This window comes from Syzygium oleosum, unplaced genomic scaffold (genome assembly GCF_021117445.2).
Source record: "Syzygium oleosum isolate NSW1041296 unplaced genomic scaffold, Sole_v2.1 Sole_v2.01, whole genome shotgun sequence".
In the NCBI taxonomy this organism is placed as follows: domain Eukaryota; kingdom Viridiplantae; phylum Streptophyta; class Magnoliopsida; order Myrtales; family Myrtaceae; genus Syzygium; species Syzygium oleosum.
In genome coordinates, this window is record NW_026607485.1 from 13,615,295 (window position 1) to 13,640,106 (window position 24,812).

A 24,812-nucleotide genomic window follows, 5' to 3' on the forward strand; every position below is an offset into this window, starting at 1 on the left:
AAATTGGGATGGTTTTGGGTGCATATTAGTGGCTAATGTTGGTGGGTCAATGATTGGCTTGTTGTGGCATTTGTGGGTGGATTTGATGTTCGTATGTGGCCGGCTTGAATGTCGGATTAGTGGGCTAGTGTGATGGGCTTGTGATGTGATTTTGATTCGCACGACGTGTTGAATGGTGAATTGTGATGTGGTGAGCATGCCTTGAGTTTGAATGGTACGACTTGTGAGAATGGCGAATTGTGTTGTGGTGCATGTGCATGAGAAGAGCCCGGATTGATCGGAGGGCTGACCTGTGGGGTGTTGACCCGGGTCGTGTGAAAGTTTGTTTTTGAAAGGTCCTGTGGGGTGTTGACCCTGGACAGAGCCCGGATTGATCGGAGGGTTGACCTGTGGGGTATTGACCCGGGTCGTGTGAAAGTTTGTTTTTGAAAGGTCCTGTGGGGTGTTGACCCGGGATAGAGCCCGGATTGATCGGATGGCTGAGCCTGAGGTGCAGTAGCGCGGGCTGTGAGATTGGGCCTGAGGCGCAGTGGCGCGGGCAGTGTGAAAGGACCTAGGAGGTCGTGAGAAAGTTGGCTGGACCACGCATGTTGCATAGTGTTTGATTATGGGGTGAATACTGCTAGGCATGGTATGGGACGTGCTTAAGTGGTTTTACCTTATAATCAAGACACGCGCGAGTGTTGTTGTATGATGCGTGGGAAATTTCCTTTTGTGCTCTGAATATATGTTATGCTGGATGCATTTAATGTGATTTGACTATCGTGCAGAGTTGGCGTGTGATTTGAGGCGAGGTAAGTATGTGTTTGTAAATTCTAGTTCGTCGGTTGTTGGATTGCATGTTGAGACTCGTCTGGGTACGCATTGGCCTAGGTGGGGTTTAGGGTGTTGCTTATTGAGACTCGTTCCCACGGTTATTATATAACCATTTTCAGATCTGCGATCGTGATTGATTGGAGACACCACCAGGGTATCTCGGGAGTGGAGGACGGGTCAAGTTACCCCATATTTTGTGTGCCCCTCTTTTGTATAGCGAAATAGGATATCCAATCACTGTTCCCTTTTGATGTTGTGTATTTGAAATTATTGTTTTGTGCTTTCCCTTGTCATTATTTATTGTCTGGGTTATTTAATCTCGCTTCCGCTTGTCTTTATCGTTGGGTGTTTCGTTTGGGTCGGCGACGCGTCCTGGGACGTCGCGTTTAAATACGACCGTCGAAGGGGTGTCGCGAGCCCGTTGGGGTTCGGGGCATGACATAAATTTTAGCTAATAATTTAGAATTAATTACATAGAAAATTAGAGACTAGTTTTAGCTTCTAAACAAAAATAATTAAATTACATAGCATATAATTTCAGGAGCATTCATCATATAGCTTAATTGCATTAGATCGGCGACGGTGAATGGACCTGAATTGATCACGTGGACTTGGCCCACACTTGGAACGAGCATTTGGCCAGCATTACGGGGCAGTGGCCAAAATTTCAAGCCTAGAAATAAGGGGTATTGAGCTTTAATCGAGTTGGGTTTAGCCCATAAAGTTAAAAGGCTTTGAGTTTAATTAGAATAAGCCCTTAAGAGATTAAAGCCTCTCAATAATCAAGCCCACAAGAGGCCAAATTTCGGCCACTTTGGGAACAAGAGCCAGCCGAAAATCCAAGGGAGAGGGGCCCTTAGTTGGCCTAATCTCAGCTTAATTCAACCCACTAAAAGCCTAATTAGAGGGAGGCCTTAGGTTACCAATGTCACATCCTCACCTCGGGGTTATTAATGCGATGTTTCAAGCGCGTCACCGTCCCGTTTCTTTTATCTTCTTACTAAGAGCATGACGTCCCGTTCAATTTTATCTTATCATTACGATCAAGCGGGAGCATAAATTCGGGACAATCAAACAAACAACGGGGTTAATACAAACGCCATGAGCAAACCTTATATTTACAGGATGGCATATTTATTACATGAGTGTATTCTACAAGCCCCTTTCTATGGGCCTTTTTCCCTTTTCAACACACTACATGTATCCGCGTAGGCTTAGGGAAATTCCTATCTCCTCTAGCATATGACTACAGCTCCCAAAACTGGTGTGAAACTTCCATGCCTACAAATATGAAAAACAACGGAGTGAGTCAAGGACTCAGTAAATAAAACTCACTAAACTCCGGATAGGAGGACGCCTCGCCATCGAACTAAGCACATGTCATAGCCACATAAATTGATAGCAGATCAATAGCAAAGATGCTTCAAACATACTCATTTTTGTGCATAAGATGATAACACTTGTCTTTTTATTCAAGCAACAACATCTCAACCAAAAGCATGCACACGAGGGATTTATTATATCAACCGTTGGTACGGTTCTTTCGGAAATTTTTCGGGCAACATCCCCTGATCCAAGGGTGACGACTTTTCATCCGAACTTAATCGGGCAACGTCTCCTATTCAAGGGCGACGGCTATTCATCCGAAATCCATCTGGCAACATCCCCAATCAAGAGCGACGGCTATCCTTTTCCCTCGTGCGACCATGCCAACAAGTATTATACCAACTTGAGTACTTCATACGAAGTGTGTACCATGCCATGTTGCCTCTAAAGTCTTAAGTCATGCCGGGCACAAAACCAAGCTCGTGGCCCGAACCGACCGGTCATGGCGCCGACCTACACCAAGCAAGGCTTGGATTAGTACACCTCAATACCGACCCTTCAAGTAAGGCTCGTTCTGACACGCCTCTACGCCAATTCGAACCAAGCGAGATTCATTCTTGGCCCATAGCGTGCTTTCACACATGACACCGAATACATGAGCAAACCTTACAAAATGCATAAATATGCGTGGCAAGCTTATATCAAGCAATCACAAACCACGAGATTCACGTAAGCACAAAAATAACATAACTCGCCCAATAACGTAACACAACACCTTTGCCAACGTTTAGTAAGTCTACCTACTACCCTCCAAGGTCGTGATCGTGTGTGGCCTAGGGGTAAGCCGAGCAGCAAGGGGCGTGGCAAGGACACGGCGAGACACGGGCACGGAAGCGGCAAGGGCGCAGCTGAGATAGAGAGGGCGGGTCAAGAGAGAGTGCGGGCGTGAGGGAGAGAGAGAGAGAGTGGTGATGGTGGAATGAGAAATGAAGGAGTTGTGCCTCTATTTATAGACCTCTTGCCAACTTATTAGGGAAGCAACTTGCTAGGGAAGTCATCGTGCCAATTTGCTTGGTAAGCAACTTGCTAGGGAAGTCATCTTGCCAACTTGCTAGGTAAGTTAGCCAAGCCAACTTGCAAGATAAGTTTTTATCATTAGGCAACTTACAAATGAAGTTATCAAAGTTCTATTATTGGGCAACTTACAAAAGAAGTTGTCAATAATTCCATTGACTTGCCAAGCCAATTTGTCCTCTTGCCTATGAAGTCTTTTGGGCGTGTGATCCTTGTACCTCTCTCTCAAGAACTTCCAATAATTGGTAGCTCTCACTAACTCTAATGGTCCATCCTCCTTTGAGCACTAAACTTCATTAATGCTTAACTTACTAAGCAAATTAGAACCATCAGGGGTTTTATGTGCCATGCACGATCGACCCTCGTATTTGGAACCGAGGTTCGAGGCTAAATAGCACCCAAACACGATCGGACCAAAATCTGAAATGACTAGGTACAAGGCCTATTCAGCCAAGTCTGACTGGGCACAAAGCCAGGATGGACGGGCGCTGCGTTGGGCGCATGGCCTGGCCTGCACGAGCATTGAACCCGACACATGGCACGGGCAGGGGGCTTGTGCTGCACTGGCACGAGGTCTGTGCGGCACGGGCGCAGAACTGGTCCACGATCGGCACGGGGCCGGGCACATGGCCAATCCTAACCGGCACATGGCTGGTCCATGGGCTGGCATGGGGCCTGATCCATGACTCCTCCATGGCCTTTCCCGATCCACCGTAATGATCCATGGCCAATTCGCGACCAGTCCATGTTTGAGTATCAACGATCCATGGTCGACCCTCGGTTATCATGTAGTTGTGTGGAATCGATTCGCGACCAACGCACGGCCGCTCGGAGTCGGTCTATGGTCGCCCGCGATCGGTGCATGGCTGAGCGGAATCACCCACGATCGACACATGTCTGCGTGGCATCGATCCATGACCGCCTGTCGATCAACTCGGTACGCGATCATCCCACTGTTGACTCTTATGGTCAAACGGTCGATCCGTGGTCGATCACTCTGATCTACTTGTGTGATTGGGAAGCCGGTTCACCGTCCATCCTTTGGTTGCCCGTTCCGACCAAACAGCTTGATCCTTGGCCGACCCTCGAGTTGGTCTACATACCAATTCCCTATCTATTTCTCTTGGTCGACCCGAGGTCCGAAACGTGGATGTTACAACTAAAGTCCATCAATTTATAAGGCCAAATTGAAAGCCCGCAAGAAACCTAGGTTTGTGTTATAAATAAGACGTTATGCCTCATAATTTGAGGTCGATAAAGCAGAAATTCAAAACACGTTGAGAGAATACAAGTGAGAATAGAGAGAGAGAGACTCCACGGTCGAACCCTTCACCACCACCTCTATTGCCTAGCCGCAATTTGCTGCACCGACGATGGTCCTCCAAGCTGCTCACCGCCGCGCCTAATTCTCGGCCTAGACCCTGGCCAGGCGGCTAATGCTCGCTTGACTGCGACGACAAGCTGCTTCCTTGGTTGAGCCGAGATGCCTTCAGCTGCCCTGCACCGCCCACAATACTGCGTCATGATCCGTCGTGCTTACACCTGCACCTATGAGGGCCTATTGTTGTTCCACCGCTCGCGTCAACGTTTGCTGCCTTGCACCGCGAGCCAACCCATTGAATAGCTGCTGCCCCGAGATGCCGACGCTGCTCTGCTGCTCCAGCGACAATCAATGATTGCACCTGGTTGCTTGCCACCGATCCCGACCTGAACCGCAACTGAGCTATTGCCCTGCCGCGACTTGCATTCATTGTTGGCATTCCTTCCTCAACCTTGAATTGTTCTGATTTTATAGGATTTGCTAAGGAGCTCCGTCAAGCCACCACTCCGAGCTGTTGCCGCACCACCAAAGCCGCGAGCCGGTCGCGGCCCAAGAGCTTCGAGTCCAGTCGTATGTGATCGCGGCCAGCCTCGCCGACTCCCTCACTTGGCCATTATAACCGAGATGACCGATAGCATCCCTTGCTGCGACCCCCACCTTTGACTGACTATCGAGCGCTGCAAGCCACCACCGGTCACCACCACTTGACATCCGCTGTCTGTCAATTTCAAATTTGGAAGTTATCGGCGAAATAGGTAAAATTCTTATCTAGAATCAATTTGAATATTTTATTGCCTATTTTGTGCTTATCGACAAATATTTTGACTAACAGGCATTATTGATTATGACTTATTTTTTAATCCATGACGCGACCAAATTAGGATATTGATTTAATTTGCGGAAATATCAAGTTGATTAGATAATATTCTTTATTTAATTGATTGGATGCTTATCATTTATGGTGGATGATATCTTGATTGATTTGAATGTTTTAGCTTTGATTGCTTTCCTTATCTACAAAATACAAAAGATTGCATTTAGATTAGGATAGGATTTTTCGATAGCATTGCTTAGTTTAAATAGATTGCATGTTAGGGAATATTCTCTAATAAAATTAGAATATATTTCAAATAAAGTTTTCCTTAATAGATTGGATAATTTAGATAACATCACATGATTTAGATAGAATACATGTTTAGATAATATCCAGTTGATAGGATAAGGTTTTTCCCAATTGAAATAGGATTTAATCTAAATTATTTCCTAGAACGGATATGATAACCTTCATTTAGAGTAGTTTTTATTTTAGTAATTTTTAATTACGAATTTTAATAAAAATACTAGAAATATCAATGCATGTCATGTAGTTTAGATCATGCCATATTGCTACGTCATATTACTACGTCATGTGCATATCATGTAGTTTGCGTATTAGGTTCACTTAATTAGAAATTGCATGTCATGTAGGTTAGTCTTAATTTTAAGATAAAAGAAAACCCCAAAAAATATTAGATTGCTTTAGTGTGTCTAATTTTTTTCTTGCAATTTGTTTGCTTTGGTAATTGATTGTTATTTTTAATGGTTGGAGAGGCTTCCGGATTCAATCAAGAATTGGGAATCTCTGATTGAGTTGGATATATCCTGGACAAGGATCAAAGAACTGCCTGATTCCATGGGAAACTTGAAAAATTTGAAACTAGTGAAGATGACCGGGAGTTGCATAAGCAAAATACCTGATGCCCTTTGGACAATAGAGAAGCTCGAAGAAATAAAAGCCACAGATAACTGGTGTTTGCTTGTGAAAATTGGCAATGGCATCTATAGAGTTCCGCGGTTGAGGATCTTGAGATTGAAATGTGCTCAAATATACACAATACCGAAGCTTCCCGAAAGTCTTACCGATCTCTATCTGTCTAAATTGGACATGAAGACGTTTCCAGATCTCTCAAACCTAATTAATTTGAAGGAATTGGATCTGAGGTTTGGCCCACGTAATGATGATGTGAAATCTTATGGGCTTGTGGAAGATCCGATGCCATGGTGGATTGGGAAGTTTAGCAAACTAAAATATCTGGGCCTAGAGTGTGATTATGTGACCACCTTACCAACAGATATTAGTCTCCTTCCTCAACTCAAGACACTTGACCTCCACTGCTCTAATCTACGTTGCCTCCCAAGGCTTCCCTCAAGTTTATCATCCTTATTTTTACGCGATTGCATGTCACTTTGTTCGATGGATCTATCGGATTTGGAGAAATTATCATCTCTTATGATTTGGTCTTGTCCAATTTCAGAGATTCGAGGCCTTGATTGTTTGGAGAACCTACAAAAATTGCAACTTTCAGACCTTGGACAAGTGAAGATACTACCTGATTTAAGTGATTTAAACGAACTACGTAGTCTTGATGTACGAAGTTGTGGTAATCTGGTTGAGATTCAAGGCAAACTACCACAATCTTTGGAAGAATTGGAGATTCGTTCCTGTGAATCTTTACGGAAGTTGCCTGATCTGTCAAGCTTGAAGAGACTACAAAAGATTGTCATAGAATATTGCATGGAATTAAACGTAGAGGCAATTCTTTGTTTTGCTCAGAGAAGTCAGGCAAATTTGCGGGAGAACCTACAAAATTTGCGGATTTCTGACCTTGGACAGGTGGAGAAACTACTTGATCTAAGTAATTTAAACAAATTAAGTAGTCTTGATGTACGAAGTTGTGTTAATCTAGTTGAGATTGAAGGCGAACTAACACAGTCTTTGAAAGAATTGGAGATTCATTCATGTGAATCTTTACAAAAGTTGCCTGATGTGTCAAGCTTGAACAAACGGCAAATGATTGACATAGATGATAGCACGAAGTTAAATGTGAAGGCAATTCATGGTTCTGCTCGGAGAAATCGTAGAAGAAGGGCATCTTCGTAGAAGGAGGGCATATTCTTTGAAAGAATCGGAGATTCATTAATGTGAACCTTTACAAAAGTTGCCCGATGTGTCGAGCTTGAACGAATTGCAAATGATTGACATAGATGATAGCACGAAGTTAAATGTGGAGGCAATTCTTGGTTCTGCTCGGAGAAATCGTAGAAGAAGGGCACCTTGGTTTTGAAAGCTTCTTGATCCACGACCATAAATTGATCCCTCATGTTCGAACTTTAAACAAACTAACGTGAGTTATTTTACCTGAAAACGAGTGTTTTCCTTTTTTGCAATCAAATTGTTAACAGATATGGATAGAGAAGTTTCACATGAACATTTTAGTTACCTTTTTGGGATTGGTGTCTGAAATAGTGCTTTTACAATCTCAATAATAGACGCGTCCTCTTAATTAACTCACCAGTGCTTTATTTGAGATTTTCCAAGTCAATGCTTCATGTCCTGTTAATTAAATCTATGCTGATCTGGAGGCAGTTTACAGAGATTTTTCTTTGGTGCAGCAAAGTTAAAGGAAAAAGCTAATGGATCCTGCACTCCACATTGATCTGCTTGTGATCAGTTTATTTTCCAGAAAAGGTGTGCATCTTAGTGGATTTGCAAATGTTATGGAGAAGTTATAAAATGAAGAAAGAGAAATTTCACTTGGGTAGCTGCATTAATAATTAGTGCAGCAAAACTTCCATTTATGACAGGAGAGGAGAACCATGTAGCTTCTCCAAGGTATCATGAATCATCGTATAGTTAAGGCTACATTTTAGTATTATCGGTGCATAGGACATATGGTAAGTCCCGACTTGTATTATCGGTGAATCATCATATATATGAACTTTTCTATGATTCTCCCCTTTATTGCCTACATTTTCTAAAAATGGTTATGACTAGGTGATTACCTGTAATAGAAGCCCTTCCATTCTCCTTAAGTTATACTGAAGGATTTTTTTTAGGTTTTAAGATTGACAAGAAGTGTTAAGGGAGACATCTCAAACAACTGCCTTTTTGTCGGTTTCTGATGTTGCTGAGAGGAATTAAAGTTAGAGAAACTTATAGAGCTCTTTTGGTGTAGGGAGCTGTGGCTACTTGGGTAGCTTTACAAATGTAGACCAAATGAAGGAAGATGAAGGATGACATTTAATGTGAACTATATACCCTTTCACAATCTTGGGGTGGTAAACTGTGCATTCATCTATTGAGAGCCAGAAACTTGAAGATTAGTGAGGGGAAGTCGTTACCTATTGATGAAATCATTAAATCTATTGAACTCGATCTGAAGTTTCAATTGGATGGTTGGCCCTTTTTTTCAGAGAAATCATCATAGCAGGTTAGAGGTATTTATTTTGCAATTTGGGCATCGTAAGTAATGTGTTTGGGGGGTAAAAGGGCTATTTAGGCAAACCAGATTGTTTATTCATCTTTTTTGTGGATGCATGATCAGCTACTAGGCCTAGGAAGAGAAATCACCCGTCAAAATGGTGGCTTGGAAGTAGAGTGGCATGGAAATAGAGAAGCAGAGTAGACTGTGAAATCTCGTAGAAACATTTGAATTGCTGATGAGAAGCAAGGTAAAATTCTGCTATGATCTATTTCCAAGTTCAACAACACAAGTAATATGCCCCTTTAATTTTGCAACATACTTCTGGTACTCTAATTTCTTTAGCACCGTACTCATCTACCACACTAATATTTGACATCCTGTAAAGTCATGAGAGGATTTTTCTGAACCTTTGAAAATAAATGAACTGGAAGTGATGTGTTCTCCTTTTGGCAGTAGAACGACAAAGTCAAAGCTCTCTGTCTCGAGTTTGACCATCGGCGACAAATACCGCCAGGACTTTTGGAGACTTTCCAACCCAAGATTCTCTCAAGCTGATAGTGTAAACTTGCAGGTTGAACTTATGGAAGACCTCCGTGCACAAATGAGGCTTTTTTGGCACAAGATTTTCCTGAAGAAGTCACGTTTCCTTCCCAAATTGTGATGGCGGGTATGACACTCTTCTCATATTCAAAATAACCAATTTTTCTGTGATGAATATAGTCTTTGTCAATCTATCATGGAGCAAAGTTACAGAGAAATGGGATGGTTGGAGCCACATCAAGGTATGATATATGCGGGATATATGCTGTGGAACATCTAGTATACATTGCGTTGTATCTCTATTAGATCCAAATCTTATATTAGCAAGCTCTTTCTGTCGCAGAAGGCAAAGAATCATGGTTCTAACGGGCTGCAAACACTTTTAATAAAACTACGGACTTCTCTCTGCAAGTTAATTTAGAACGATTGACCTGCTGCAATTATGTGAAAGCTTGGTCCAAATTGATGATCCGTTGGTCTGTTGAAGCACTTAGCTTCCTTAAATGTGAAGCATTGCAGGAAACTTCGCAACCTACTGGACAAGCTCGGAAAACTGGGATCTTTAAAGGAACTCCTGATTGATTGCACATCGATACAGAAATCCCTGAATATTAAGCACTGAAGGATCTCAAAATTCTTCGCATCGTTCATCATTGAAGATAATCAATTAAACAACTTCCGTCAACTGGAGCTCTTACAACCCCTGAATACACAAATGCTAGTATTATTACGTTCAAGTGCATTAATATTGTTAATTTACATGATGGCCATTTATGTGTGGTCCTTGGATCTTGCTGGTCTGTACTTTAAATTTGAAGACGATACCCGCGTCTTAAAAAAATTAACTTTGTTACAGCTTAAACAATAAAGGATATAATCAAATGTGTAGGTTTTAATCAGTGATAAAAGCTCTTTCATTCACCTTTTGATTATCCTAAAGGCGCTTTAGGTTTCAACATTGACAAGGAGAATTGTTCCTCGACAAAACTCCTATATGACAGCCTGAGCTTTTTCTCTCGGTAATAAGCGATGGAGTCTTTCTGTACTGGTAAACTATAGCCAACTCAGGCAGTGCGTATAATTGACAACCAGCTGACCAAGTAAAGGAAGTTACGAGTAAGATGGCAAAGCTGTAAATCTTTCCCAACATTTCGGTACTGTACTCGCTTTTTCCGTAATGTACATACTCTAGCTAATCATACAGTCTCAAGTACTTGGTCTCGCACACAATGTGCTTTGAATGGTCATAATTGGCAATATATGCTTTGAAATGACGAAGGAAATTTAGTTTTTCAGGTTTCCACTAATGTTTTTTTTTGGTAACCAGGTTTCCACTAATGTTTTTTTTTTTTATGACCCAGGGAACCCCCGCACGGCCGACAGCCGGGAGGTAAACCCTGGGGGCGACACTGCTAGCCACCACACACGTGCACCGGTTAAGTCACCCTGCGGCACCCGGGATTCGAACACTCAACCTTTTGCGAGAGGAAGAGTGCGCGCTCCAGCAGCGCCACCCAGGCGGGTGGTGGTTTCCACTAATGTTAATTCATACATATCAGAAAAAGAAAGTAAAAGCTTCCAATGCTCGTTCCAAAGGCTGATCAGATCATTGTTACATATCAAAGCCAGATGATATAAATTGTTTACCTCCTAAATGTTAAAATTTAGCAGAGGTTGCCGGTGGAAATGATGCAAGACAAGGTTATCATCTGTTTCCAAGATGGCTTGATTTAAATGTTCATTTGCATAACTCCCTGCCAGTAAACAGTTGTAAGTACTTCTGCCAAGAAGTCTTATGTGCCAATGTGCCTGTAGGAGAAGGTAAAGTCACAGATTGATATGTGCTCTCCCAAGGCAGTCTTTGTTTCACCTTATACAACCGGTTAATTGCCTAACCATGCAAATCTCACAGTTTCAAAATTCACACATCTGCCAATTTTGTGAAGTTCAACACGAGCTCAACCCCCAAAAAAAGGAAAACAGCTACATGATTCAGCTATCAATAGCTCAGCTCAGCATCCACGCATCCTTATTAAGTCTGGTAAACAAAGCCACGTGCCCAAGATTAGATTGACAGGTAAACTTGCGACATTCAATAGAAATCATGTTGTATTTACATGGATGACACATTCAACTTCGTGCTAATTACATTCAGAGCGAATGTGAGTAGAGCTCCTATGCATCTTGTGATGGAAATGGACAACAGATCTACGGAATGCATTTCGTGAACAAACTACATCATAGAGGTCCCTGATGATCTTTGAGAAACCGGCTGCTGACCCAGGAGCATTTTAACTGAAGTTACTATTGGCATCGGACTCTGAATGTAGTTTCAATGTAGAAGATTTCCTTTGACAACGCAGCCTCAATGCAGAAGCAGAAGGATTCCTGGAAAGCATAAGATTTCCTTTGACATCTTCACCTCCATTTTCCTTCAATTGTGCGTCCATGACGATTTTGCACAATCGCCATGTCTCAGCCATTAATTCCACACCATAATAGACTAAATGGTCCGCAATGCTTTTACAAGTTGCCGATCTACAGAAACACACTCACATTAGTTGTCTGCAGATATTCCTAGTAACAAAGGACTGACATTTAGAACAAGCTGGTCTGTCACATGACTTATTGCATCTATCATGATTGAACAGAGAGAAAAACAGAATTACTTAATTGTGATTATAGGGTTACAAATATATACGTGCTTAACCCTACTCACAAACTAGATTACTATTCTACCCTTAATATTCACAATATTTCTCAACACTCCCCCTCAAGTTGGGATGTAGATATCAAATAATCCCAACTTGTTACATAAAAAGCTCACTCTATTCCCCCGTAGAGATTTAGTAAAAATGTCTGCTAGTTGATCTTCCGTCTTTGTGTGCTGAAGAATAATCTCGCCTTTTTGAACTTTTTCTCGCACAAAATGACAATCAACCTCAATGTGCTTAGTCCGCTCATGGAAGACGGGATTAGATGCAATATGAATAGCGGATTGATTATCACAATACAGCACTGATGGAGTTGACGGTGACATTCCAATCTCTGATAGTAACATCCTCAACCATACTAATTCACTTGTCACATGTGCCATAGCTCGATATTCAGCTTCAGCACTTGATCGGGAAACAACATGCTGTTTCTTGCTCTTCCACGCAACTAAATTGTCTCCCAGAAACACACAATAGCCTGAAGTAGATCTCCTATCCATAGGACATCCAGCCCAGTCGGCATCAGAGAAGCCTGCAGTGTTTAGATGACCAGAATTCTTAAACTATAGTCCTTTACCTGGTGCTCCCTTCAAATATTTGACAATTCGAAGCACAGCATCCCAATGAGTAGTATGCGGAGAAGTCATGAACTGGCTTACTACACTAACGGCAAAGGATATATCAGGTCTTGTGATGGTAAGATAATTTAACTTACCAACTAATCTCCGAAACTTCGCTGAATCATGTAATAATTCTCCATGTTCTGCGTCAAGTTTTACATTGGGATCCATAGGGGTATCAACTGGCTTTGCTCCAAGAAATCCAACCTCACTAAGAATGTCAAGTACATACTTCCGTTGCGATAAATTGATACCAGCATGTGAGTAGGATACTTCAACACCAAGAAAATATCGAAGACGTCCCAGATCTTTAGTACTGAATTTTACATGTAGGAATTGCTTAAGCTTTTGAATACCACCTGAATCACTGCCAGTAATGATGATATCATCCACATATACAACTAGAAGGATACAACCAGCTGAAGAGACAGAGCTGAAAACTGAATGATCTACCTGACACCGCTTTAATCCAAATTTGATAACCACATCACTAAATCTACCAAACCAAGCACAAGGAGATTGTTTAAGTCCATACAAAGCCTTGTGTAAACGACATACCACATTCTCCCCCTGAGCAACAAACCCAGGTGGTTGCTCCATGTAGACCTCCTCAACCAGATCACCATGTAAGAAAGCATTTTTCACATCCAACTGATGAAGGAGCTAGCCAAATCGTGCAGCCAGTGAAATAAAGACACGAACAGATGGTATTTTGGCTACAGGAGAGAAGGTGTCATCATAGTCGACACCATAAGTTTGAGTATATCCCTTCGCAACTAACCGTGCCTTTAATCGATCAAGAGTGCTGTCCGGGTGAACTTTAACAGTAAAAACCCATCGACAACCAACAGGTTTCTTATCAATAGGTAAGGAAGTAAGCTCCCAAGTTTGGTTCTCCATAAGTGCTTTCATTTCATCCTCCATAGCACGACGCCAACCCGGATGAGCAAGAGCTTCAGCAACACTGGTAGGCACAGAAATAGAAGACAACGACGAGACAAATGCAGAGAAGGTGGGAGATAAACGATCATAGGATAGAAAATTAGAAATAGGATGACGTGTACGGACACAATCAGAAAGACTGGAATAAGCAGCATACCGATCAACAGGACGACCAACACAGGAACGTGTACCTTTTCGAGAAGCAATGGGCTGATCAGGATCAGAGGCCGGTACTGTAACTGATGGGGGAACAAATGAATCAGGTTCTGATGAAGATGTTATTGTCATAGTCGAAACTGTACTACGTCGATGATATGTGCGTTCAGCAAATTGAAATTCTGTGGATATAGCTGGAGAAATGGAAGGTGGTGTGTCACGCCTCGAACCCCATCGAGCTCGCGACATCCCGCTCCGGTCGAAATATTGCGACGTCCCAGGAACGCCGCCGACCCAACCCAAACATCAGAGTTAAATCGCGGCGGAAGCAATCAAAAATCCCGGACAATAAAATTGGAGAACACCAAGAAGGAACAAATCGACAAACCACCAAGCATATATTACACTTCCAAATATTTACATCATCCGCCAATACAAACCACAAAATAATTTATAAGCACACCGAACTATAAACTCCAAACCACCAAATTATTAAGATCAGCTCTCTAGATCAGCACTATCCAAAAAATGGGGCGCATCCTCCTCCCAGAACTATCCCCTACGCCCTCTCGAAGGCGTCCACTCGACTCACCGTCCTCGGCATCACCACTTGAATCCTCCGCGCTGCTCGCTCACCCGACGACTCCGAGTCGACCTCAACCTCGACATTCAGGCGGGGCTCTGAAATGGTTTGGTTGAAACAACCATGAGATCACATCTCAATAAGTCACAACCTAAGCCCCACCTAGGCTATCACGTAATTCCAGACACATCCAAACGCGCAACCAAACAACCACACAACCAGCAATCAAACATTCACACATACCTGGACTCTCTGCATACGCACCATGCCCGTTAGCCCACAATCCCAACATACAATTCTTGCACACATGCCATCATACACTTTCCATATATCAATACACACGCCAATCATACCACAGCAGTACATCACAGCCGCGCGCGTGCCTCGATTATAAAGCAAAACCTACTTGGGCACGTCCCATACCATGCCTAGCAGATTTTACCCCATAATCGCGCACTGCATTACGCGATACAAACACACTCGCACACCAACTCACACCACACGTCACTTTCTCAAACCTCGCACCTCAAGCCAATTCCCGCTCATTCTCAACCTTTCCACCACTATCGCGCCCGCGTAAAACGCATCAGGCCAACGGTCTTCTGACCTCGTCAGGCATCGACACCCCGTCGGGCCGGGCATCGTCACCTCGTCAGGGACGGCATCGTCCTGCGTAAACGAACACGCCTCAGGACGGAATCCTACACACACTTTCCTTCTACCGCGCCCGCGTAAAACGCATCAGGCCAACGGTCTTCTGACCACGTCAGGCATCGTCACCCCGTCGGGCCGGGCATCGTCACCTCGTCAGGGACGGCATCGTCCCGCGTAAACGTACACGCCTCAGGACGGACCTCACCCCGCGTAAACGTACACGCCTCAGGGTCTTACTTTTCAAACCAATCCTACATTACAGTACCTTCGTTCCACTCAAACCACATTTGTCACACGGCCACACCTACACACTGCCAAACACGCACACCTCACACACATTTCACAATTTCACATTCTCGTCACACGAACACGCCACCCAATCACACATTCTTGGCACGCGAATACAATACGCGAATGCACTATCACACCACCACATCTCACGGCCAAACACACACTGCATATCACCAATCCACATTTAGCCCAAGCATAATCCAAATCAGCCCACGATCACAAATCACACAACCACATACACAATTCAATTCATAGCATAATTCCCACTGATTGATTGCACAATTCAACCCCAATCCAGTCACAACATCACGGTCCTACCCAAGCTTTCTATACCTCAAATTTTCGTCGCCAAATCAGTCCACAACCACCAAATAACCAGTCTCTCAATTCAGCCCCAAACAGCCCCTAAAACAGTCACAAAATCCCCTAAACCGAACCCTAAACAGTGACCGGAATCCCATCAAAATAAATAGTAAACGAACTCCAAAAATTCTAAATTTTGGATATGTCGCAACAAACATCCCGATAAACATTTCTTATGAAGAACACGAAATCCGGTTCAATCTACAACCATGCCTTTTTGTCCCTCAAAATCAGACCAAAATCAGTTCGCTCTAACAGACTATTTTGTCATCAAAATACATTTATTTCAACACCAAAATCACCTTGAAAAGCTTTGAAATTTTTATATGTTATAACTAAAAATGTCCCCAACAGGTTTTGTGAAGGAAGTATTTCGAGAATAGGCCTGGAAAAATTCATAAAAATTCGAACAGACCCGAAGGTCGGGTGAACAGTAAATCGGGCAGTTTTATTTCGGTCCAAAGATGGACTTCCGAATGGCATCAAATGATTTCCAAAAATTCCCAAATTAATATATGTTATACGTCAAAATGTTGGAAACAACTTTCATGAAGAAAACTTCCTCAAATTCGACCCTCAAAATTTTCTACAAAAATAGCAAACCGGGTGGGTACAGTAACCGCGAATCCGCGATTCACCCCGAACCTCACGGATTCAAGCCCGAATCGATTTCTACCGAATTCCAACAGCCAAAACTCATTTCCCGACGTCTAATCCAACCTGCAACAACCACTAACAGTCATACTCAGCCACCAATAGCCATGATTAACCACCAATAATCATGATCAATACCTTAATCACCCTCTAAATCCTCTAAACCATACCCGAACGAGTCCGAAAATACCCGACGTCCTAAATAGGGATTAGATCGCGACTTACCGGACTCTAGACTAACTCGGCTAGAGCGGGAAGGTGGAACGGCTGGCCGGCGTGGCTCCGGCGAAACTCCGGCGAGAGAAAAAAATGAAGGAAAATGGAGAGAAAGTGGAGAGAAAAGGTGGGAAAATGGGGAGAAAATTTCTGAAGAGGGCTGGTCTGCACGTGAGAGTGAGTGAGGAGAGAGAGAGATCAGCCAACTGGGTCAAATAATTTAATTAGGGGTGCCATGTGTCAAGCTTAGGTAAAAAGGACTAAAATGCCCCTAATTAAATGGTTCCTATTCATTCTTATCTAAAAAGAGAGGGGCAAAAGGGTCAATGGTCCCCAAGGATGCAGCTGATATTTATCCATAATTATCCCAATTTATCCAAAAAAAATTCGGACCCAAAAATTAGCCCAGGGGCAAAATGGTAATTTTCCGGTCCTGGGGCGAAATTCCAATTTTCGCACATACGCGTTTCATATGTGCGTGGCCAACATAATGTGGTGTCGGAATCGCGAAATTCACTTTCTAAGCCCTCGAAAATCAACTGCGAAGTTCCGGGAATAAAATAATATTATTTTTCCAATTTTTGTCGAAATTCCAATTTTTGTCCAAAACTGTTCCAAATGCACGTGGCCACCCCAAAATGACGCTAGCCTCGAAAAATAACCTCAAACGACTTCAAAATCCAACATTGGTGTCCACATGGGCAAAACCGTAATTTTTCCGGCCCCGGACCGAAATCTATTTTTTTGCAGAAATGGGTGGCCCCAAGGTTGGCCAAGCCAAAAACGTCATCGGCCGCTCAAAATTATCACTTTTCAAAATTCTCGATTCTCGGGCCCGAATTATAAGAAATGACTAAAATCGAGCAATCGCAACTTTAGCTTATCTCTGGCTAACGGGTGGCTCTCTGGAATTACGCTCTCTCGACCCGTGACCGACACTAAGTCGAATCACGTTTAAGTTTATTCCACCCGGGACGACCTCGGTTGTCATATAATTGTGAGGGTCTGTCGCTAGTTCCCTTCGGACACTATTAATCAAGTAGACCGGTCTCGGTTGGCTCAAAACATTCCCTCGTCAATCCATATGGTCGAAGATCGAACCCAGGTCGAGTTCTTTGGTCGTGCGAACTCAATCCCGTAACGGCCCTACCCCTAAGGTTAGCATCCCGAGAATGCGCATTTCCGGGTGAGATCTCACTATAAGTGCATTGATCAAATTCATTTCCTAAATCCCGGGAAAAGGATCGAAAATTCAGACTGTTACATGGTGGAAGTGTCGGTAGGACACAATCATCACCATTACCATCACTAGATGTCATTGGGACCACTAAAGAAGAAAAATATGACTGATCTTCAAAGAATGTTACATCTGCGGACACGAACATACGACGACGAGTAGGACTGTAACATTTGTATCCCTTTTGAGTCCGAGAGTATCCCACAAAGACACATTTTTCAGCACGAGGATCCAGTTTATCAAGACCTGGAGTAAGACAATGTACAAAACAGACACACCCGAAAACCCGAAGAGGTAATGAAAAGAAAGGACGATTTGGATGCAAAATAGAGAATGGTGTCTCCCCCTGAAGAATAGAAGTTGGAAGCCTATTAATTAAATAACATGCTGTGAGAACAGCATGGCCCCAAAAAATAGCAAAAAGACACTATAAGTGCCATAAGTTGTGTACGGAGATCACTTTGGTGCCATAACTTTTTTCGGATCACTTTGGTGCCAAATCGGAGAAAAAGAGATCACTTTAGTGACTCCGGCCAAAGTTCCAGCCAAAAAAAGAGCCACGTCAGATTTCCGGTGAGCCATGTCAACATCGGAAATTAATAAAAAAAGAGCCACGTCAGATTTCCGGCGGCCATGTCAGCATTGGCACTAAAGTGATCGTTTTTCAAAAAAGTTGGCACCAAAGTGATCCGAAAAAAAGTTATGGCACCAAAGTGATCTCCGTACACAACTTATGGCACTTATAGTGTCCTTTTGCCCATATGAAACATAAGGCAACGGGCAACATCAAGAAGATGCCGATTTTTACGTTCGGCTACACCATTTTGCTGGGGAGTGTATGAGCAAGAAGTCTGATAAATAATACCATGGGACTCAAGAAATGGCAGGAAATCAGAAGTTGCAGCAAGATATTCTCTAGCATTATCTGATCGTAAATATTTGACAGAGATATTATATTGATTCAATACTTCAAAATAGAACAATTGAAAGCAATGAAAAATCTCTGTACGGTCTTTTATTGGGAATAACCAAGTCATTCGGGAAAAATCATCCACGAATGTAACAAAATATCTGAATCCAAAGTCATCAGACACACGACACGGACCCCATACATCTAAGTGAACCAGTTCAAATGGACTAGACACACGACTCTGAATACGAGAAGGAAAAGAAGTTCTATGATGTTTACCAAACTGACACGCTTCACACTGAAAGGAACTCACAGACTCAGACTTAGGAAATAGACGCCGAAGTATGTTCGGTGGTGGATGACCAGCACGACAATGCATTCGATATACATCAGTGGATGTACGCTTTACAGCGGCAGCAGCTAACACCTTCTTATCAAGATAGTACAGACCATTTGATTCATGTCTTCCACCAATCATCTGTCCAGTCTTCAGATCCTGAAAGACACAACGAGAAGAGGAAAAGGCTACAGTCGTGAACCGAGCATAACGATCGGATAAAGATTGATCTCCACGCTGAATATCAAACAGCTTTTCCCACGCGTCACATACTCGCATCATATTATTTTGCCCCGAATAGAGTAATGCACATTTATCCCAAACTGCCTTAGCAGAGTCTGTGACATTCCGAATTTCGGCCCATTTTTGGGATTTATAAAACGCGTAATTTGTCAGTGTGCTTATAGTAAAATCTCGCCCGGGAACTGATCACTCCCGATGATCATTTTAAATTAGAGATTTCGCTAGAATCGCACTCGATCAAATTTGGCCGTTATTTAGACCCTGAACTTGGCAGTCGATTTTCGGGAGTTTCGGGACGAAATAAATTGGACGGTGTCAATATTATCGTAGCCAGCGTTGAGATTGTCAGGAACAATGGAAAAATAGGAGTTTTTGACCGGGTGCGAATTTGGACTAGTAGACCTCCCTCGCTATAGTTTGATTTAATTAATTCGGCATTTGTCCCTTTTTATATGCGAGGCTTATTTTGGACCGGTAGATCGCTTTCGATTTTGAATTTGGGTCATCGGATTGCATTTAATATTTGAATCGTGACCGTTAAATCGATATTTAGTTTGAACCGTGTCCGTTGATTCGCGCTCGAGGATAAATATTAACTTTTTCTCTCTTTCTCTCTCCTCTCTCCTCTGCCGCGCCGCCCGTCCCCTCCCCCGCGCACGTTTCTCTCTCTCTCTCTCTCTCTCTCTCTCCTTTCTTTTTCTTCTGGCCGCACGTCTCCTCTGCATGAGTCCCGTCCACGCCCACTCCCCAAGCAGACCAACCCCTTTCCCCCCTTCTGACACTCTCTCTCTCTCCTCTCTCCTCTTCCTTTCTCTTCTTCTTTCTCTTCTTCTACTTCTTCTTCTTCCTTTTCGGCCCGACTGTCTTCGTCCGTTCCGGTTCTGCTCGCCGACCGCCGCTCGAGCCCGCCGTCGCGTCGTGCCGCCCTGCCACCGTCGCCCGCAAGCTCCGCCGCCGTCGCGCCCGCTCGACAGCTCGCCCCTGATCGCCCTCGCCGGCTTGCCCGCGAGGTGCGCTGCAGCAGAAGCAGCCGAGCTTGCCGCCGCTACTGCACACCCGGCGCCGCTCAGCCTCGGCGGCTGTCGCCCACCCACCGCCTCCGCCCCGTCGACGCCGCGAGACCAGCCCGCTAACCCCCTCGCTTCTCCCCTCCTGCCTCCTCCTCCCCTCCTCGGGCCCCGCCCGAGCCGAGCGCCCGCCGCCGCTCCGCCGTGTAACTAGCCGACCATCGCCGCGCCGCCGCACGCCGCCGCCACGCCTCGGCCGCCACTGCTGGCCATTGTCGCGCCCGACTAGCCGCCTAGCTCCCGCCGGCCAGCCTGGACCTTGACCAAGCCGCGTGCCCACACCCGCGCCCGTTGCCCACGCCCGTGCCCGTGCCCGCGCCATGCCCGTGCCCGTGCCCGCCGCGCGCCCGTTGCCCGCGCCCGTGCCCGTGCCCGCCGCCGCGCCCGTGCCCGCGCCCGTTGCCCGCGCCGTGCCCGTGCCGCCGCCGCGCCCGTGCCCGTGCCCGCGCCGTGCCCGTGCCCGTGCCGCGCCTTGTGCTCGTGGCCGAGGGCCGTGCCCATGGCCGAGCGCCATGGCCGAGCCCCGCGCCCGTCGCGCCCTTGCCCGTGCCGAGTGAGACACTGTTCACCCGGGCCATTTTAGGCCCGAGCTGATTTTCTCCGGGCCAAAACCAAGTAAGTGACTTCCTAAACCCTACCTAGTACTTTGGGTATTTTTAGACTTGTTTAGGATGTGATTAGTATCGGGTTAGGAATTAATTTAGGCGTGGGCTAATTAGATTGAGGGTGCCCGATTTGTGAATTATTGTGGCGGTAATTGTGTGACTAATTTAGTGATTTACTGAGATAAATATGCCTGACTGAATTGTCGTGGCGCTCGTGGGTGAATTGAAATCAATTGAATGTGTTGACTTGAATGTCGGGTCGGTGGGCCGATGTGGGGAGCATGAATTGAGTTGACTGATGTGGCGTGCTAGATTGACATTGGTGAAAGGGTGGTGATTGAAATTGATTTATATGACTAAGAGCATGGTGAATTTTGTATTGTGGTTGTCTGGACACACTTGGGTGATATTTGAACGTGTGAATGCCATGGAATTGATTGAATTATGTGGCGTGTATGCTTGACAAGCCCGGATCGATCGGAGGGCTGCCAACCTGAGGGGTGTTGACCCGGGTTGTGAGAAAGGACCTGTGGGGTGTTGACCCGGGTCGTGTGAAAGTAAGAAAGGTCCTGTGGGGTGTTGACCCGGGACAGAGCCCGGATTGATCGGAGGGCTGACCTGTGGGGTGTTGACCCGGGTCATGTGAAAGCTTGTTTTTGAAAGGTCCTGTGGGGTGTTGACCCGGGACAGAGCCCGGATTGATCGGAGGGCTGACCTGTGGGGTGTTGACCCGGGTCATGTGAAAGCTTGTTTTTGAAAGGTCCTGTGGGGTGTTGACCCGGGACAGAGCCCGGATTGATCGGAGGGCTGACCTGTGGGGTGTTGACCCGGGTCGTGTGAAAGTTGGATGGATGCGCATGTGAAATGTGTTTGGGTTGAATTGGATGAACGTACGTGTGTATGGCGCTCAAATGATTTTGATGTGTCATTGACTATTATTGCATTATTACGATTTGACTAATGTGCAGTGTGGGCATGTGGTTGGATGGAGAGGTAAGTCCATTTATGTGAATTATATATATGTAATCGGGTAGATTGCATGTACGACTTGTCTGGGTACGCATTGGCCTATGTGGGGTATAGGGGGTTGCTTATTGAGACTCGTTCTCACGGTTATTATATAACCATTTTCAGATCTGCGACCGTGATTGATTGGAGACGACACCAGGGTATCTCGGGGATGGAGGACGGGTCAAGTTACCCCATATTTTGTGTGCCCCTCTTTTGTATAGCGAAGTAGGATACCCCACCACTATTCCCTTTTGATGTTGTGTATTTGGAATTATTGTTTTGTGCTATCCCTTTGTCATATTTTATTGTCTGGGTTGTTTTAATTTCGCTTCCGCTTGCCTTTATCGTTGGGTGTTTCGTTTGGGTCGGCGACGCGTCCTGGGACGTCGCGTTCAATGATTGACCATCGAGGGGTGTCGCGAGCCCGTTGGGGTTCGGGGCGTGACAGAGTCACACCGAATAAAGTGAGGACTGACCTTAGGATCCATGCTATTCCACAATAGAGTCCGAATCATCGCATCTCCTGCAACCCAATCAGCAGCTTTACTCTTATCGGACGGTACCGTAGATGTGAGATAGTCAAGTTGCCTGGTGGCAGTAAGATAGACCTCAACAGCTTTATACCAGGATGGATAATTAGTTCCATCCAACTTAACAGATGTTAATTGAAAATGACCAAAAGGGGATCCTAATCCTGAAGTCGATCCACTGTTCGCCATTAGTGAAAGAAATTGTGTGATTGAGCCCAAAAAATTAACTTCACAGTAACCAGCACTTCAATTCAGTAATCCAATCAAATACACAAGTAATTCCGAACATAAAAGGACTCAATCCAATTGCCACCAGCAAGCTTATTCTCACTGTTTCCTTCGATTCAATGTAATATCGCGCACATAAATACTTAAGTCAGCAGCAAAAAAAATTCCAATGGAAAACGAAGAATACGTCACTTTCAAGGAGAGGAGTAGCAACTTTATCCTCTGTAGGAGCCATAAAATCCAAGCAACAGTAAGCAACAATGATATTTATGGAGAAGACGAGATTTCCTTGCGTATTCAGGTTCAACTTTATCCTCTGTAGGAGTCATAAAATCCAAGCAATAGTAAGCAACAGTGATATTTATGGAGAAGACGAGATTTCCTTGCGTATTCAGGTTCAATCTCGGTCGGACATCGCCGGATTTGAGGTGAGCTAGGTCCAGCGACGTCGGAATGGATTACACAGTGCTAGATCTGGTCACCAAGGTTGAGCGACGGCAACCACAGAGTTAGGCGACGCCGGGAGACTCGAGCGTCGCCAGATTTGAGTCGTTGGGGCTCAACGATGGCTACTCGTGGGTCGCCAGGGGTCGGCGACGGCTCGTCGTGAATCGCCGGGGCTCGGCGATGGCTACGGGTGGGTCGCCGGGGTTTGGCGACGGCTGCTCGTGGGTCGCCAATCGGTGACGGCTGGTCGTGGGTCGCTGAGGCTTGAATCACCAAGGCACGACCAGATCTAGGTTGCTAAAGGTCAGCAACAAGGTTGCTGAGGGTCGGCGACAGAGTCGCCGGAGTTTGGGTGCCGCCACCCGGCGACGGGGGGGCACTTCACCGATGACGGAACAGTAGTTTCCGGCGATCTGGCGGCTAGGTTTGAATAGGTCTTTTTTTATTTTTGTGTATGGGACTCTGATACCATGAACAGAGAGAAAAACAGAATTACTTAATTGTGATTATAGGGTTACAAATATATACGTGCTTAACCCTACTCACAAACTAGATTACTATTCTACCCTTAATATTCACAATATTTCTCAACAATGATAAATCCACAAAATAGTTGCTCCAATTACATGTGAACACTGAAATAGAAAATAGTACGATTAGTCACCAGAGAAACAGGTGGAATCAAATCAATTTTAGCATTATCTCACATCAATAATTTTATCCATAGCTGTCTTTGGGCTAGTCGCCCATGATTATTAGCATTAGTAAACATAAATAATTTAAATGTGTAATAGCATATAATTGCACAGAGCATAAGACTAGGTTATCAGCCATCAGAGAGAGAGAGAGAGAGAGTAAATAGCAAACATTATTACACGTCTTAAACTTTGGAATTGGTACGAAAAACTCATGATGGCTTTTGCAGGAATGAGAGTTACTCAAATACCTTTTAAGGGTCATGAGTAGTACGAACTGCCCTGCTTTGTTTAAAAGATAAACATACAAGATAGTTCATAATTTATACGCTACAAAAGAAAAAGAGTATATACATTGATGGAATAAATGAGACTTCACCGGTAAGATAGGTTGAAAGAAATGCGAAGCAAACATCAAATTTAGTCAACGACAATTCCCCATAATTTATTTGATATTCCGTCAAGATCAAAGCCATACCTCTCTAGGGAAGCGATGGTATGCCTTCTGTTGGAACCCAGAATAGTATGGAGGCAAATGAGACACAATATCATGTCCATCAGCAATATGTATTGCATTTCGCACGCAATCACTGTAGTAAGACACAAACGCTGCATTGCCAATACGATGTTGCCCAAATGTTAAAACCTGAACATTGCGTGCTTCATGACGGACCTGGAAATGAAGTGTCCCCAGTTATACAAGTAAATCAAGCGAATGCTGGTCTGGAAAAAAAAAAAAAAGCTTCAGCACACATAATTGGACAGCCAAATAACTTGAATGTTAATAGATCAATGGCCCTTTCAGGACAAGATAAAAAACACTACGCATCAATAACCATATATCGCATTTCACATACAATGGTGAACGATAGAACAGCCCTTTCTTCCCATGAGAGTTGAAGGTCTGTATCGTTACTCTGTCAAGATCCCTCCTTTTCCCAACTCTAAACCACCCCCCAGCACCCCCAACCACCCCCCCCAAAAAAAA

At 44.4% G+C, this 24,812-nt stretch overlaps 2 protein-coding genes across 2 annotated transcripts; one reads left to right on the forward strand and one right to left on the reverse strand.

Moving 5' to 3' along the window:
* Positions 1-6,116: 6,116 nt before the first annotated feature.
* LOC115662127 (plant intracellular Ras-group-related LRR protein 4-like) lies at positions 6,117-9,012 on the forward strand (the record flags this gene model as incomplete). Its single annotated transcript, XM_056319887.1, has 3 exons — positions 6,117-7,701; positions 7,951-8,189; positions 8,533-9,012. A coding segment is annotated over one exon (1,341 nt), but the record flags the coding sequence as incomplete, so codon positions are not given.
* A 2,384-nt stretch (positions 9,013-11,396) lies between these two features.
* Positions 11,397-24,779, reverse strand: LOC130138208 (uncharacterized). Its single transcript, XM_056311621.1, has 2 exons — positions 24,303-24,779; positions 11,397-11,859 (listed from the first exon to the last, which is right to left on the reverse strand). The coding sequence occupies exons 1-2, from the start codon at positions 24,437-24,439 to the stop codon at positions 11,613-11,615; spliced, it is 384 nt and encodes a 127-aa protein (XP_056167596.1). The 5' UTR covers positions 24,440-24,779; the 3' UTR covers positions 11,397-11,612.
* Positions 24,780-24,812: the final 33 nt, after the last annotated feature.